The sequence below is a fragment of the Xiphophorus maculatus genome, chromosome 22 (assembly GCF_002775205.1).
Source record: "Xiphophorus maculatus strain JP 163 A chromosome 22, X_maculatus-5.0-male, whole genome shotgun sequence".
Lineage (NCBI taxonomy): Eukaryota > Metazoa > Chordata > Actinopteri > Cyprinodontiformes > Poeciliidae > Xiphophorus > Xiphophorus maculatus.
The window spans coordinates 6,902,665-6,919,958 of NC_036464.1; the positions used below are offsets into that span (position 1 = coordinate 6,902,665).

Consider the following 17,294-nt stretch of genomic DNA (forward strand, 5'->3'; position numbering starts at 1 on the left):
TCTGTACATATAGAAATGTCAATCATAACATGGAGGGCTGAGATAAGTCCAGAGAATTCAGAGCAATGAAGTCTCTGTCTGTGTAAAGCCATAAGACTCACTGTTAGCTTTTACATGTGAAGCGTCAAGAGAAAGAAAAATTACCAAAGGGCCAAGACCTCTGCACTCATTTAGACTCCAACAGTTTCACCTTCTGCTCCTCACAGACAGCTCAACATCAGAAAGCGAGGGAGGGCAAATGGCCCAGGGACAGAAGCCAGGGGCAGAATGTCACGTCAAACCGCCAGCCAAACCAGTGAGACTCTGTGGGACGTTCAGTCCCAGCTTTAGGAACAAAGAAGAGTGTCTGACACCAGCCAGGCATCCTCCCAGCTTCTGGCTGTACTTCAAGTCTTCTGAGGGCCCTTTAAGGCTTCCCTACAGGACCATGTCCTGCCGTTGGCAGTGCTTACAAGATCATCTCGCCTGGGGCCGTCTCCCTGGTCACACAACCCAGCCGAAAGGATTCTCCTCCAAATTAACAGCTCAAGAATAACAATAACAGAAATTGAGATTTTCAACTTTAAATGAGCAGTACAATCATGCCGACAGAAAGTATGCAGACATACAACCGATATAGTAGCATAAGAGACTGGGCAATAAAGCTTTTAGTATCCAAGACTTTATGCACACCAGACTCAAAGTATACAAGTTGCTGGACTATTTTTGATGATTACAGTCCAATATATACTTTGCAAGAAATGTGTTCACTTTCCCAGGGGTGCAAGAGTAACATAAGATCATTCTGTTCTTGCAGCTCTGGTTTGGGAGCTTTTGCAGCTTCTTTTGGACACAAATTATGTGTCTAAAGGAAACTGAAGGACTTTCCTCTTGTGTGGTATCTGATAATTATGCTGCAGTAGATGGGATCTATAAGGAGTCCTTGAGAGGTATGAAACGTCCTGACCAGAACGAGTCTCTGTTCTAGTGGTTAATGTACAATGAAGAATGGGTAAAACTGTTTCTAGATATTGAAAGGTGCCAAAAAAAAGAAGAAAAAATTTTTTAAAACCATGCAGATATTTAAAAATATTGTTAAATTCTTTAAAATTTTTGGCCACAGTTACTATTACCCACAAGGTAAGGCCTAAAGAACCTGCAAGTCCACAGACTGCAGACCCTTCTAATAGTTAGAGAAGAAGAATAGAAGAAGGATTCAAGTCTGGAAAGTCATCAACATGTTTCTAAATAAACTTTTCTCTTCTTTTGTCCATACTTATTAAAACATGGTAAATGAAAGATGAAATATGAACTTCGTCCTTCAAAAGAAACTTGTAGTATTTAAAATCTGCTCAAATTTTAGAATATTAGGATATCTTGGCACCCTGTATAAACTCCATAAACACAAAATTAAGTAGATGGTCAACCCAAGGTTTTAGCATTTCAAAAAACCAGAAATTATTGTACACTCGTCTAGCAAAGAGTCGCTATTATAACCTTTTATTCAAACTGTTGTTTTTTTTCTGCACTACTGATGTTTTCCTTATATAAGGCACTTTAATACAAACATTTTTTACAACTATCTTCTACCAGAAATATCTGAAGTACAAAAACAGCCACGACTGAAACAAGAGGGACCCACAAGTAGTGGAATGGTGTTGGAATAGGTTGAGTGGTGCCCGCTAGGGTTCAAGTGCTTATAACTTGTCCACTAAAGAGACTGGAAGCGTGAGATCCCAAAACCAGTAAACCTCCAACACAACACCAAAGAAGTCTTAAAAGAGTCAAACAATGTCCCAGTATGTCAGTGCATTAATGAACTGAATATATGCAAATCAGACAGAGGAGCAAAACACTGTGCATGTTGCTGGGAGCATGTTTGAGCGTGGGTGCTTTTCTGTGGGACAGAGAGAGTCTAAAGGTGGGAAATGGGCAACCTTCTCACCCTTGTTCTGTGTTCCCTCCCCAAGGGTAAAATAGGAAGAAGTGGGGAGGTTGTGAGCTAGACGCTGCAATGACAAACATACAAGAAAAGATATGGGGGAGGGGTAGTAAATGCCAGTGTGAGAGGGTGAGGTGCTGTGGTAACAGCGCAAGTTCTCAGACAAACATTGTGATCAAGATTCAACACAGAGACGCAAACATAACACACTCATGTGCATTCCTTGCACACACTGTCAAACTGAGAAATTGAGCAACGCGTGAAGCAAACCCAAAGCAAGATGAAAGATAAAAAGATATGACGGTTTGCCATAATCTTCAACAGCACATCAGTCTCCCATGGACAGGAACAATCTCTGGGAACATCTAACGTAGAAACCGAGGATGGTGTGAATGAATAAAAGCGAAAGGAATGACTAGTGATGAACTGAATAATGTACAACAATGCTACCCTGAATAAAAAATATGGATGGCAGGTTTTAAATGATGATGTCAAAAATTTTGAGTCAAGTTTTGGGATTTTCCCAGAAAATTTGGCTGAAAAAGTCTCACACTGTTCCAATTCTTTGGGAACTAAAACCAAATTTAACATAGCTACAATAGTTTGCTTCAGAGGAGAAAAATGGTTGCAGTAGTATGTTAATTGGTACAAAAAAGCAATTTACCCAAAACAGTTGTGTGGTGTGGATTAGCTCTTCGTAGAGCCCTTCTGCACCTCAAATGTATTCACCCTGCTGGATATTTCATCCTTTTGTTGCTTTTACAAATCAGTAATGATTAACAAAATCTGGCTTTTTTACAAAAATAAATACTAAAAAAATCATTTAATGTCCAAGTAGAAACTGACTCCTACAAAAATGATGACAAATAAAAATATGAACCTAAAATAAGATTGAATAAGTGATTTCTAATTTATCCAGTCAACATGTTTGTTGAAAGTGATTTATTTACAACAAAAATAAAAAGAGACATCCAAGGGAGTAATTACTTTTTACAAGAACTGTAACAGAAAAAGCAACCCATTTTAATCTCTTAGTTTCTTTTTGTGTTTTTATAAATGGGTTTATACTCCCTGAACATGGACATCAGTTGTTGTTGTTTTAGTGGAAGAAATAGCTCTTGTAATTTCTTAATTAAGAAATGTATTTGGTAAGAAAAGATTCTCACAGTCACTGAAACCAGAAGGGGTGAACAAAAGAGGACTATGATGTTAGGATGTACTTTTCATAAGGGGGTAAAAACAAAATGAAACAAATTGCTCAAAGTTAGGGATTCATATTCAGAGGTGAGGAGCCTTGAGTTTCTGAAAACACTGTGTACATATTACTGTAAGATACCTTGTAGCGCATCTTGGGGCAGGAGTGGACGTAGAAGCCCAGGTAGTAGTAGCACAGCTTGGTGGACTGTTTCTGCAGTTTCCTTGTGAAAGCAATCTCCCTGTAAGGGGGAGACATAAAAACAGGGTTTGTAAAAACAGTTTTGCAGGAAAAAGCTGCACAGAGATTAATCTTAATTTATTAAACAAAATGTTTTATTTTTTGCATATTGTATTTTCTGAACAATATTAAAATGACCCACATATATGTTTGTGCCTGAAAATGTTAACAGATGATATTAAGATAACAGAAAAAAATAAATGGAGGTGTACACCAAGGCTCAGGTCTTGTTCCATGTATTTTTAGTTGAAATATAAATTATGTTACCTGCACATGTTCATGTATTCCCTGATCTCTGTCTCACTTCAAATACTGTTGAACCTCTTGTTCAAAAGAAGCATATGCAACTATCAAGCTCCAAGAGATGAAATATAATTGAGAGATTTGGATCTTGGTTAGGAAGCCTATTGAATCATATCACTGTCAACAAATTTTGACATTTTCTTTCAATTTTCAAACTTCAAACTATTTTAAATGATTTTTATGACAAGTTCCTCAGGTGCTCCATGAACCTTTGATCTCCCTTACTGGTTCAGCAACACATGGAGTATCAAGTGAGAATTGTAAGATGGCTTTATGTACAAACCTTCTGGGACAAACAGACTTCCTCATATGAGGAGTCAACAGGTGGACCTGTAAAATTAAAACTTCTATAACTTTTACTGCCTCCATTTTGATTAAATCTGAAACAGTTTCTTAGATTGGACCAAATATTAAGTCATGAAAAGTCACAAGCATCTTCTATTGAATTTCATGGCAAATTAATACCAACTTACTTTGCATTAATCCTGATGAATGTTTTGTTTTTACTGTTTATATTTGCATTTTAAACCTTGAACAAAAATTTGCTGCGTTTTATGTAACCAAAAGCCCAACTAGGGACATGAACTGCAAATTAGCTCATGCTATAAATATTCAAGTGTGATATAACCCAACTTAACATTTGCCTCTGTAGAAATAAACGAGTAAAAAAAACAAAAAACTGTATGAATAACTGCATGATTGTTTTTATGTACATTTGAAAAGCAAGAAAAATACATTTAATTGTAGTACTCCTTAATGTACCCCAATTGTTAAGAAAGAAAAATGACATTTTCTTAAAAATTTATCTATGAAGTATTTATATATCGAATAAATTAGAAAACTGAAGTGGTTCTAGCAGCTTTGACCACTATCAAAGCTCAGGAAGTAAACACCCATTGCTTTTCTTGGACTCATCTCATCATGGAAAAACAACCGCCTTTCCTCTACCAGCATTAACCCCTCAGGTGGAGAAAAGGAACTGAAGAGAGTGTGTAGAATAAAGATTAAGAACCTGCAGGATTTATGCACCACTTTCAAATACAGTAAATGTCTTGCCTGCTTTATTTTTCCACAATAGCTTCCTCCTTAATTGCATCCTTTTACTCAAAGTCTTTGCCCTCTTTCCTTTAGCCATTTCCTCTCCTCTTCCATACCTAAATTCAAGCTTCTCTTTTTGCTCCCTTTTTTGTTTCTCTCTTCCTTCCAGTGCTCTGTGCTTCACCCACTAAAATAAAGGGGGAGTGCTCCCTTTTCTTACGATGCTTGAGACACAGAGAACGAGGCCTTAAAATAAAATAGATGCACTGAAAAATAACACTTGGGACAAAGGAAGCCAGAGAGAAAGGAGGGGGAGACACAGGGAGCGAGAGAGCAGGAGGAGAATATAAAAGAGGAGGGTCAAGAAAGAGAAAGGGATGGAGAAGAGAGGCAGAGAGAGCGAGGTGCTAGAAGGTCACCCGCTTTCTGCCAGGTTCCTGGGTTCCCATCCCCTTACTACAAAAGAGCCCGGCAGGCCTGAATTAGAGGAGGGGGGTCAAGAGAGGGGAGGCGCCCATTCACAAAAAGCCATGTTTCCCCCTTTACTTGAGGCCTTCACACCCCCACCTCCAGCCCCATGGCAGCAGCTTGAGTCTGCCATTATCCCCTCTTCAGCCATCTGACACTCCAGCACAAGCCAATTATCAAGGCCTCTGCTCCTGCACAGCTTCCCTCATACTGATGTGCATATATACACAAAGGGCCTAAAACAGTGCACACCACTAGGAGCTGGCTCCAGATCTGCAGTGCATGCAAAAGCATTTCCTTCTGAAAACTCTAAAATATGATTTTTCTGCTTGCTGAATCTGGATCATAAAGCAAGAAAAGAGGAATTAGAAAGCACACAGAGGCGATTATAAACATATCAGTAATTACACTGGAGTCAGTATATCACAATGTTGTTTTGCCCAAATGGAAGCTGTTCTAAATTTAGTCTTAAAAAGTGAATTTTGCTTTAAAATGACATGTCTTTTAAAACACAGCATTGTTTCATGCCACAAGAACTTCAATAAAGGGCTTTTTGTTTCTGCTCTTCTCTGTGTCCATTGGGCCTGGAATATAGCAAGCAAAGCTTGTACACATGAAAGGTCTCAGTGTCCCCCCCTTCTGTTTCACAACTGAATTACATGTAAAAAAAAAAAAAGCAAAACAGATCAAATGAACAAGAGCACAGCTGACAGAATATGATTACAGGATAAATAAGCATTTTCTTTGATGAACACCTTTAGCGATTTTTAAATGCTGAGTCAGACAGTATTACAACAGCTGGATAACAATTACTGTGACTGCACAGATTCTACACAAGTTTTCACCCCCTTTACCCAAAAACTTGATGTTATGGATAGTTGATGTTATGTACAAAATTCAGTGCAATTATTTGCCTCAAGATGTTGCCTAATTAGTAAATAGAGCCCACCTGAGAACAATTCAATCTCAGTAAAATACATCTCTCAGAGTCAGTGCACTACTTAACCTGTCATGTGAAAATGGAAAAGACTATGACACTACTGAAAATCCACCTAATCTGAAAGGAGGGAAAGAAGTGGATCAGACACAAAAACAGTCAATGGTAATTATGGAGCAGCTGCAAAGATCCACAGCTCAGGTGAAGAATCTGCCACTGGAATAAATATTAGACACACATTCCACAAATCTGACCTTTGCGGAAGAGTGGCGAGAAAAGATTTCCCGTTTTTATTTCCTTAAGCCATTAATTTGACACAGCAAACATAAAGAAGGTGCTTCTCTGATCAGACGAGACCAAAGTTCAACTGATTGGTATACATTCAAAATGCTATGGGTGGAAAGACCTAACACGGCACATCCTGTGCTAATAACACTGCGGAGCATGGTAGCATCAGCACTATGCTGAACTGGAGGTTGCCCTCCAGCAGAACAGCCCTAAACATACAGCCAGAGTTACTATGCAAAGGTATGAATGAAAGAATATTCAGGTGTCAGAATGACCCAATCAAAGTTCAGACATGAATCCATTTCAAACCGGTTTCTCCAAGACTTAGAAATTTGTGAATAGACCCAGCTGTAACTGCAGCAAAAAGATGGTTTAACAACATATTTAGTCATGGCGCTGAATAGTAAAAATCACACCACACTTTTCAGTTTTGTATATACAAAGAACTGCAAATCTAGAATTATTTTCCCTTTTTGCCACAAAAAGTGATAGTGATAGAAGTGATAGTACAATCACATGAAGTGATTGTACTATCACTTGAACAATCAAATTTGTGGTAATGTCAAAAAGTTCAAAGTGGTATGAATACTTTAGCAAGTCACGCTTATGTATCTACTATACTGGAAATGTGACACTGTGGCTGACTGAAAGAAGGGACAGAGCAGACTCTGCTTCTCAGATCAATGGCAAAGATGGAGGCTTTTATCAGATTGATGGATCATCAGTGTTAAACCGCTAAAATAAAGAAAACAGAGAAAAAGGCAGAAAACCTCTGCAATGTACAGATGAAGCACTAATGTACATTCATTCTGAGGTGGTGTCAGATGTGGGCTGACAACAGAGAATGAGTGTGTGTACATGGGCTTCCTCCAGAACATACTTAATTAGACTTTAATTAGTAAAAAGTGCTTTGGAGAACAGGCAAATTCTGTGCAGCAGGTTGTAGACAGTCTGTAAGCCAAGCAGACTCGAGTGTCCAGAGCAGATCAAAAGCTCGGACTCTGGTGTCTGTAAACAAGGGGGAGGATTTCAGTCCCGCTGGCTCCCTCCTCCACACAGAGCTGTCTGTGTTACTCTTAGACTCAGGCTCTTAAAATAATAAGTGATGGGAGACTGTGAGCTTAGGATGACCAGGGAGTTCCCTCTATTCAGGCAGCAGCAAATATTTTGACCTCTGCTGCGCTGATTTAGTGCAAGATTACATCTGTACCTATGCCCAGACACCCAAAGCTCACACTGCAACACCTGAAAATGACGCACACATACCTCTGTCTTCGACCTCTGAGAATAAATATTTTAAAAAGTCTTTCTCACATTATTGAATTACATCTTACAGGAAATGCAGGATGTGTGTGCCTATAGGGTGTGATTGCGTTCTAATATTTCAGCTTGGAGGAGAGAGCTGTCGTCAGCTGAACCACAAACAGAGCACTGCCGCAACCAATCAACTCTGAAGAAAGGGCCTCTTTTTTGTTTTACCTAAAGCATAACAGAGCCTATGATGTGGGAAACAGTTCAACAGCTCAAATAGAAAGAGAAAAAATGTCAGCTGAGATGCAGCAGAGAGATCAACAAAAGAAGTTAATCGTCTACAATAGCTAGTGTTAAGTTTTTCCTCCGCAAGCAAAGATCTCTCTGTTGCCCAGGAATTACTGACCTGAGAGCAGAGTAGGACCCTAAAGACAGCGATGTAAAGTCTGGGTGGTAGTAAAGGTAGACAGAAGACACACATGCAGGCAAGATGTCAATCACTCCCACGGCTACGATGCGTCCATCCAGCCAGTACTGTTGGTGGAAGGAGCCGTATCCCATCTCCGGTCCATCTGGAGGATGTTCTGCCTGTAGAAATAGTAACAAATAAATAACAAAACAGGAACAAAGGAAAGGAATAAATTAATGGAAATAATTTAGGGTCACTGTCCTGCTAGACAATGAACCTCTATCAGTCCTTCATAACAAAAAAAAAATGTTTTTAAGGATTTTTCTCCACCCAACATGACCAGCTTCCCTGTTCTTGCTGAAGAAAAGCATCCACATAGCATAGAAATGCCACCATGTTTCACAGGTGGCTTGTTCAGGAATGTGCAAATAGTAACAATAACTGTCAAGTTACAAATAATTCATTCTGAGCTGTGAATCTCTGCAGCTCCTCCCGAGTTACTATGGTTGCTTCTCTGGTTAATGCTCTCTTTGCTCATATTTGTAGGTCTGCAGCTGAGCCATAATCTTTCCAATGAGATATTGAAGGCTTAGGATATTGACTACCTAACTCTACTTTGAATTTTCCACAACTTCACATGACCTGCCTGGTGTGGTCTTAATGATGCCATTCACAAGCTGCATGTGCCCTGACATTGTCTATGTTCACTAAATTAAAACCACCAAAATACATTGAATTGTGTGGTTATAATGCAGCAAAATGTAAAAAACAAAGCTCCCGTTATATCTTAAATATATATTCACACAATTGTATAATGGTGTATTATAACTGCTGTATTTCTCGGCCAAGTCTTGTGCATTATGAGTGGGTGTGTACAGTAGCCTCCCATTTAGCCTGCTAATGGTTCCCAAATGTGGAGTGAAAGCTGGAGCAAGGAGGGGTTGCGGCTGGGTGACGTGAAGGACTGACCACAGAAACTCTCCAGGAGAGGACTTTTTAATAAAAGAACCTGCGTGAGCAAAACCCATTCCACCAAGCGGTTGTGGCATGCTGCCAAGCTTTCTACTATATATCTGCGTCCGCTCATTCCATGTGGCACCGAAGAATGTGGGTGTAGGTGTGCACCCACGAGTTCGAGTCTATCCTATTAACAAAATGCTTATGTTTTTCACAGACACACTGTTTCTCATAAGAATCTGCATGCTGGGTTTTTCAATCAAACTACTTTTGCGCTTTTATCCCTACAGCTTAAGACCAGAGGCTTGGGGTTAGGGTTAAAAGTCATGTTAAGTTGGAGTATTTATGTATGTGTAGGGGTGTGTGCGTGTGTGTGTGTGTGCGTGTGCGTGTGTGTGTGTGTGTGTGTGCACGTCTTTCTTCAGTGCACTAGTAACAGGATCCTGCTCCTGAGCCAACATTCATCTGGACGCAGTTAAGCGGCAGACACTGCCAGTTATCACAACACAGAGAGAGCTGGCTGAGTAATCCAGGGATCCGCTGGGGCCACATTCTGACCAAATTAAACCTGACCAAACAGAAATAAGGCACATAGACTGAAATACATAGTTCCAGCAGAGCTGATGGTTTTCTTAGATGTAGCCGGTCACTCAAAATCAGACACGGGTCTGATCACCTTTATAACACCATTCACACCAGAGTCAGACACAACTATTTGTTTATAGAGCAGCTTGTTATTTCCAGCCAATAGTTGCTCCAAAAACACTGGAGTCTTTGTCAGAGGCCCCACTCGGTCATTTACAAGCTCTTAGTAATGGAAAATAACACAAAATGGTTTGTTTTACCTCACCTGGAGTACCCCACCCCATCATTGTGAACAATGATGTGTTTGAGCCTGAATGTTATTATGAATCATGCACCGTCCACTTCAGATCTCATCTGACTGACCTGTGTGCCACCTCAGACGACAGCTTAATGGTCATGTCCTTGCCACTGTGACAACAATCTCAACATTCCCTTGAACACTTCAAACCACCTGCCAGCTTTCCCAGTAGTCCCAAATCGCTCACATATGGCCGAAACACAAGGACATGTGGAAAGCATGCAGAACAGAGGGAAGAGGTGGGTGAACACCATGATGGTTTCAACCTTTTGATTGTTTCTGAAGTAATGTTTAGTTAACACTATCAAATTTAAAAAACTTTGAAAGTGATAGTATTTAATTCAGCTCTGTGCAGTTACAGTGCTTAGTATCGTCTCCATCTTTATCTACAAGCAGCCTGGCCATCGCCTTCCTATGCAATTTCACTCAATTAAATTTCGTTGTCCTTGTGACAATGACAAAGATTTATCTCTATCTCTCTATTAATCAATTCTCATCTCCCATCAGTGATTTGTTTGAGCTCTCTCCTATTTCACTGGATTCCTTCAGTAGAATTAGCAAACAGAAGAATAAGTTGTGAACAATGATGTTGTTTTTCTGCAGTGTTTTAGAATTGTGGCCTGTCTGTAGTTTTAGCAATGTCTTGTGTGTCTCTATGCTGTTGTAGTTACATTTATAATTTTAGAACAGCCTGCTGTATGGTAAACAATGGCTTTGTTGGCAGCTGGAACACTTTAGATCATGCAAAGTTTAGAAACCACAGGTAAAGTTTAAAACTTAAAGAGGTCTTTATGCCTAAATAAACAGTGAAATGAATGCTTTTAAAGTTTGCGATTTTTAGCTAAACACAAAAGGTTGTATGTTTAAATTTAATGGAGTATGTCAAAGCATACAACCAATAAAACCAATAAAAAAAAAACTTTATTTTTAGATATTTGAATTTTTATGTTACAGAAAGTAGGGTCATAATTTACAAATGTTTCCATATTTAATTTTATTTTTCATACAGGGTGGCTGTATGCTTTTCAAAGATCTTGTGGAACTAATTTCTTACTTCAAATACAGTAAATACTTTTATTTCTCACTGGGGTTTTAGGCCAGGCCCCACAAAAGTTCCACAAAAACACAGAGGATCTCACAGAACAAACCACTAAGAATGTGATGAATCATCTACCAACCATAGTATTAAGAGCTCAGACAGACAAATTAAGAAAAAGCTTAGGATAGGGAGCACATAATGCAGGAGTTTGAGTTCAGTCCAGCTAATAAAATTTAAGCCACCTCCAGCTTTGCAAAACTCAGCATGACTATTCCTCATTATATTTGAGAGTTGCCACTGTTCTTCTCATGGCACTAATGTAAATGTGCTGCGAAAAGAGAGGAAGGAAAGATCCAGGTGAGGTTAAAAACCTGGATTTTACCATGAATCCTTTATAATTCAGAATAAATGAAACGGCAACAAATAAACACACAGGTCAGACAGCTGCAGCTGCATTTGTAACTATGCAGTTTTTCCAAACACTTTAGAGATGCAGGTTTACATGCGAGCTGAACCACACGGTTTGGAGGTCCATGTGGAGAGAGTCTGTGTGTATGTGTGTGTGCTCTAATAGCTCTCAGATTAGAGACAGATGGAGAACAACACGCAGAGCAGTGCAGATTTTTATGCATGATAACTCAACACTTGGAGAGGAACAGGAGGAGACAGAGAAGGAGATCATCGAAAGTAATAAAACCAAGTTGTGCAAGAGGAGGCAAAATGAAAAGGAGATGGCCGTTTGGAAGGGAGGAGACAGTCCAGGCAGAAAAATGTGTTAGGCAGCGTGCCACTGCGTGAACACGTATACGTATGTGTGCTGAACTGTGTAATTCAGAGTGCCTGGTCGCCAGCTTTGACGAGGTGATAAAAGCTTGTTTCCTATAAACACTAATGATGTTCATTAGTGAAGACCTGAGGGGCCACACGGGACAAAACGGAGTGACTGTGTTTGTGTCCGTCTGTTTGAATGTGCTTCTGGACGTCAAACCCATTAAAGTGGCTCCAATAAGTACCCGTCTTGGGGTCTAATTGTTGCTGTAATTGTCCTGACCCAACAGGGCCACTGGTGTTTCTCAATGACGGAGCTCACCGGGTCTGTGGTGTGTTCATATCCTGCAGTGAAAACACAGAAGCTTAAAACTAAGTGCCTTTTAGTAATTTTCCTTTATTTTAAATAATCTAAATAGCTACCTTTTAAAACAAGTAAGATTTTAATCATAAATTGACCTTAGAAGCAGACATGGGATCTTTTTGGTGCGTAAAGATTGAGCTTCTTGGTCACAATTACAAGTATATTTGAAAGAATTGAGGTAAGACTTTCAAATGTAAAAACATTGCACAGTCAAAAATAGTGATGGTTGCATTATGCTGAGGTTGTGTTTCACTGCCAATGGTTATGATTAACTGCATAAAGAAAACAGAATAATGATGGAGGGACTACCTCCAAATTCTTCAACATCCCGTTACACAAGCAGTTACATGGTTGAAACTTGGACACAATTGAGTGTTCCAGTAGGACATTTATCTCAAACACACAAAAACTGGTTTAAGAAAGGATAGAGCATGTTGACATCAAGTTTTTAGAGTAACCTTCACACAGCCCTGACTTCAAAATTGTTGAAAATTTATAGGCCATGATAAAAATACTGGCTAAGAAAACCTAACAATTTCAATGAACTCGACCAATTCTTGTCAAATACCCCCAAAAAATATGCTAGAGGGTTGGTGATTGCTACCATTTTTGTCTGGTTACTCTGCAACTTGCTAAATGATATTCATATAAGTATGAGAGTTGGGTGTGTATCTTTGAGGGTGTGTTTATACTTTGTCTCTTTGGATTAGAGAAAATTCATCATAAACTCAAAGTTTTAGACTCAATTAAAATTTTTAAAAGTAATTAAAGTTGTCTGTGGTATATTAATTCCACAGACACAGGGAGAAGAAGAATTAAAATGCGTCTTCAAAAGCCCTAAATTAATATTATCCTCTTGCCGACTACAGTAGACTGCTAGTATTTCCAACTATACCATTTTTGGCTAAAATCCTCATATACTTGAGACCCCCACATAGGAATGCTAATAACTGCCTATTTTAATAGTTCAAACTACAAATATACCTTAAAATGCATTAATATAGACAGTCGAAAATGTCTTAGCACTACACCAGAAGCTAACATCCATGGACTTCCTTATCTCCGCTCTTGGGGATACCGACAATGCACACGAAATGCCATTGCATTTTGGCAAGGTATTTCAGCTCCTCAAGCTCCATTTTCTTTCAAATACTTTAAATATGCTCTATGAAAACATCTGCAAATAGGCTAACTTTAGAAACTAAATTGGAGCTATGTTTCACAGAAAAATCTAAGAATACTGAACTGTGAACAGGTCAACTGTATGAGTGTATGTAAAATTCTCACTGGCAATGTAAGGCTTGAAACTGATGGCCATAAAAATTGATGCATTTCTTCATAATTTATGTCTCACAATATAACGTAACGGTAGTGGTATGGTAGTGATTCTGTTCTTTCTGTAAAAGAGCAAAATCTGTTCTGAGGTCCTCAAGTTGAGTGCAATAGTACTTGTGCAATCTGGAGACCACATTTCTCAGTTTTCCTTCCCCCCTCTACTTAGGTGAGACTAAAGTAACCCCCCAAATATGCAAAAGAATCCCCTTCTTGAATATCTTAACCCCACTCAATCCAGCTGAAGGATCATTGGCGGAGAGCGAGCAAAGGGAACATATGTGGTAGACCAGGAAAACTGGTGAACAGTTGTTTTCATTAGGATATTTCTGTTTTTAATTGAGATTTGTAAGACCATAAAAAGTCTTTAATCTTGGAGCAAATCCTTCCAGATAACGTATATGGACAAACACAAACATTTTGAAAAAAGTTTTGTTTAACTGTCAACAAGTTAAAGAAAATACATACCTCTAGTGGTGAATCACAAAGAAATCTCCGGAACTGTGGAGGGAAAGGAGAGAGACGATAGAAACTGTTAGTTTTCTGGGTCACCAACTCTTTTCAATAGGCACAAATGAAAACCATACACATCTCCTTTGCCGTCTTATATTGTTTATCCGTTTCCATTTTCTCCTGACTTAGCCATCACAGAACCTTCCATTCTGTACAGGCATAAAAGAAGCCTGTATTTACACAAATGAAAACATTTACCCTTTCGGCCAAGGCTTGCAGTCTAGGAGAGGACACAATGACAGCTAAAATAAGCAGCGCTGCCAACGTCAGAAATCCATCGCTCAACGTACGTTAAAACGCACAGCAGATATCAATTACAGTGGGGGTCTCTGTGTTTGGAAATAAGCATCTTTGGTCTATTATCTATAATATTTCCTGTACTTCTTTTTAGCTGAGGAATTGAGAGTGGTGTGTTTAGAGTAGTGTTGGCCTTTGGGCAGGAAAACAAATTCTGCCTCCTTCAAGATTATCCGTTCCAAAACTAGAAATATAGCAGTGATGGACAGTTTTCACTTTTATACTGTCGCATTCCATTTCACAAACACATACGTGACTCTTATTTGCTTATTTTCATAATCTAAAGTTTGATGTGTGTTGAGCAGGTCTCACAAAAACAACAATAAAAATATAAAACACATAGACACAAAGGCTGCAGATAAGAGTTTTAAAACAGGAGGCATAATTTATGCTGGGTTTCATATTGTCCAAAGCTGTTTCACACACTAAGAGGTTACATAATGACTAAGTTTATTTACTGCCAAAATCCCCAACTCTTCCAAAAGAGAGAGCGTTCCTCCATTTGTTGGCCACAGCTGTTGTGAGCACCAATGACATTAAACAAACTTTATTAGTTACTGCTAAGAGCTTATGCTATTGTCACAGTTTTAAATCATTTGACATTGGTCCATACATGAAGGAATGAAGCACATTTTGCACAAATTTAGATATTGCTACTTCATATGCATGTAGTAATTGGAAAATTAAGTGTGCAACTTTGTCAAGACTGAGTGTCTTTTTGTGCCACTGCTAGCTTGTTTCTTTATCCACAACTAATAGCCCTAAATTATCTTGGGCTGCAACTGCAATGTTCTATACATGAGTGAACCCAAGAGGTCAAGCCATCATTAGATAAACTAATCACTAAACAGGTTTAAGTCTCCTGTTGTGCCAGATACTGCAAGAATACTGTATGTCAACTTTTTTTTTTTATAGCTGGAATATTTCCAAAACTACAACAATACACTTTGACTATTCTAAACTCTACAGGCGCAAACTACAAATCACAACAAACTAAATCCTCTCACCTTAAATGTAAGTTTTGAAAGCCATTTAAAGTGTGAGAAGCAAAGGTGAAACTAAAAATGCTACACAGTGCCTTTACACACAACTTCAATGTGTACCACATTAAAAAGACAACAAATGGAAGACTGCTTAAATATAAGACAAATATGATTATAATCTGAATTTGCTGTACATTAATTTACCAAATATGTCATCCATGAAAAGTAATTGGCATATTTGTCACATTATTAAACAATGGAATTAACTGGTGCTTTGATAATGTGCATACAAGTCTAATAAAAAACATGCTCCAAACAACTACTTTTTGAAATGTGGAAACTAATTCTATTGAGTCAGCTTTGCTGGTGTGCAGAAGACCTCATCAAGATGCAAGTAAAGTGCAATTTTCCACTCCTTGCTCTGCCAGTCAAATTACTAACTGCAAAACTTCCAATGTTCAGTATAGCTGAAAGGCACAAACAAAACATTTGTTAAAACTGGGGGGGAAAAGGCTGGTTTACCAACAGAAAAACAGCTGCAGTTATTAGATGACATCATTTATTGGGGCCTTGCAAAATTAATGGCTGCTGTATGTGTGTGAGTGAGACAGAAATACCAAAAAATAATTTGTGGTTGAATACTGTACCGTTTAGTAAGCCACAGCCTAAACGTTAACTATGCATTTAAAACTTTTAATGCATCCAAATGAATACGTGGAATGTGCCTCAGCTCTGAACACGTTTTCTCAGTCTCTCCTCCTCCTTATACCACTTGCAAGGTTAACCCAGATATGCAAATCTACACCGTCACAGTCACTGCAAGATATGAAGTTTATGCAAAGGCAAAGTCAACTGGCATGGAGGAAGAAAAGAAGGATTTCTGCATAACTTTAATAGCACCACCTTTTTTTCTCTGATCAGATACGGAGTAAATCCATGAAGCTGCAGATGGAACATCCTCATGTGCATCCACACATGGAGTCCATCTCTTCCTTCTCAACTCTCCCTTTCTTACAGTAAACACCCATCTGTGTACAATTAAAGCTTGCAAGCAGCCATTGCAAGCACACACGGTTGTGTTCTTGCACACATACAGTACATTTAAACAAACACATCTGCTTCAGCCTAATTGCTACTTCAACCTCTCTCATCAGTGTGATCTTTGTACAGTCAAACTGCTGCACTTATAAGTGACAATATGCCTGTACCAGTTATGTACAGGCATAAGTAGAACAACTAGTTATGCCAGTACAATCTGTTAATATTTTGTTCTCTTTGGTTACAGCTTTGCTTAACGTATATACAAATAAGTTACAGAGACTTGTAATATCATGCAAAGCTCAGCGTGGTAAAAACAAACCAGTGTAGAGTTACAGTGGAAACTTGGTTGCTGAGTTCTGCTGAATGTCCTTATTGTGCACCAAGATGTTGCAAATAGTTATTTTACTAATTTTTCCAAATCCTCACCAGACATTATTTCAGGAGTTTTTGTTTACATCAAATGCAGATGTAGCAGGATTTGTTTTTCTGACAATGATTCCCACATGTGCAGGTACTGAAAGTCACGGCTCAGTGAAACAGTTAAGACCATTAAGCAACTTACTGTTTGACTTAATGTGTGCATGCATGCCTATCTAAATAATTGCTGGTATGTGCTTCAATTCTGTCAGGAAACTAAAATTAGATGAAGAGGAAATTTTTTTGGCTATTTTCCAATCATGCTTCGCCAGGAAATGCATACATCCCTATACAAACAAAGCACTTCCCCCTGTTAGGATCTTATAATCTCTAAAGATTGAAAACTTTTGGGTAGGGTTAACTTCACTCAGCATGAACACATAGTTTTTTTATTGTCGACTGGCCCAGAACCATATTAATTGTAACCAAAACGTTGTATAAAATGAGACCAATTCTACAATAAATACTAAGCAAGCAAGAAGAGGACTGAGCGGTTATCAAAAGGCATTGCGGAAAATATAAAGACCTGTTTTATGCCAACTTTTCCAGACTCCAATAACCAGAATTCTCTGTCTATTTTAACAAGACTGAAAATCCAAAACTATGGCAGATATTTGATTTATTTATCCACTTTACTTGTGAATAAAAGC

The 17,294-nt window shown here is 38.6% G+C and overlaps 1 protein-coding gene across 3 annotated transcripts in view; it reads right to left on the reverse strand.

Moving 5' to 3' along the window:
* The window catches only part of ate1 (arginyltransferase 1), a 60,112-nt gene that overhangs the window by 21,556 nt on the left and 21,262 nt on the right, over positions 1 to 17,294 (reverse strand). For all 3 annotated transcript variants that reach the window (XM_023327543.1, XM_023327542.1, XM_023327541.1), the window contains 3 exons: positions 13,862 to 13,894; positions 8,048 to 8,229; positions 3,258 to 3,357 (listed from right to left, as the gene is read on the reverse strand). In XM_023327543.1, the coding sequence (XP_023183311.1) occupies positions 3,258 to 3,357; positions 8,048 to 8,229; positions 13,862 to 13,894 (315 nt within the window). The remainder of the gene's footprint in view (positions 1 to 3,257; positions 3,358 to 8,047; positions 8,230 to 13,861; positions 13,895 to 17,294) is intronic.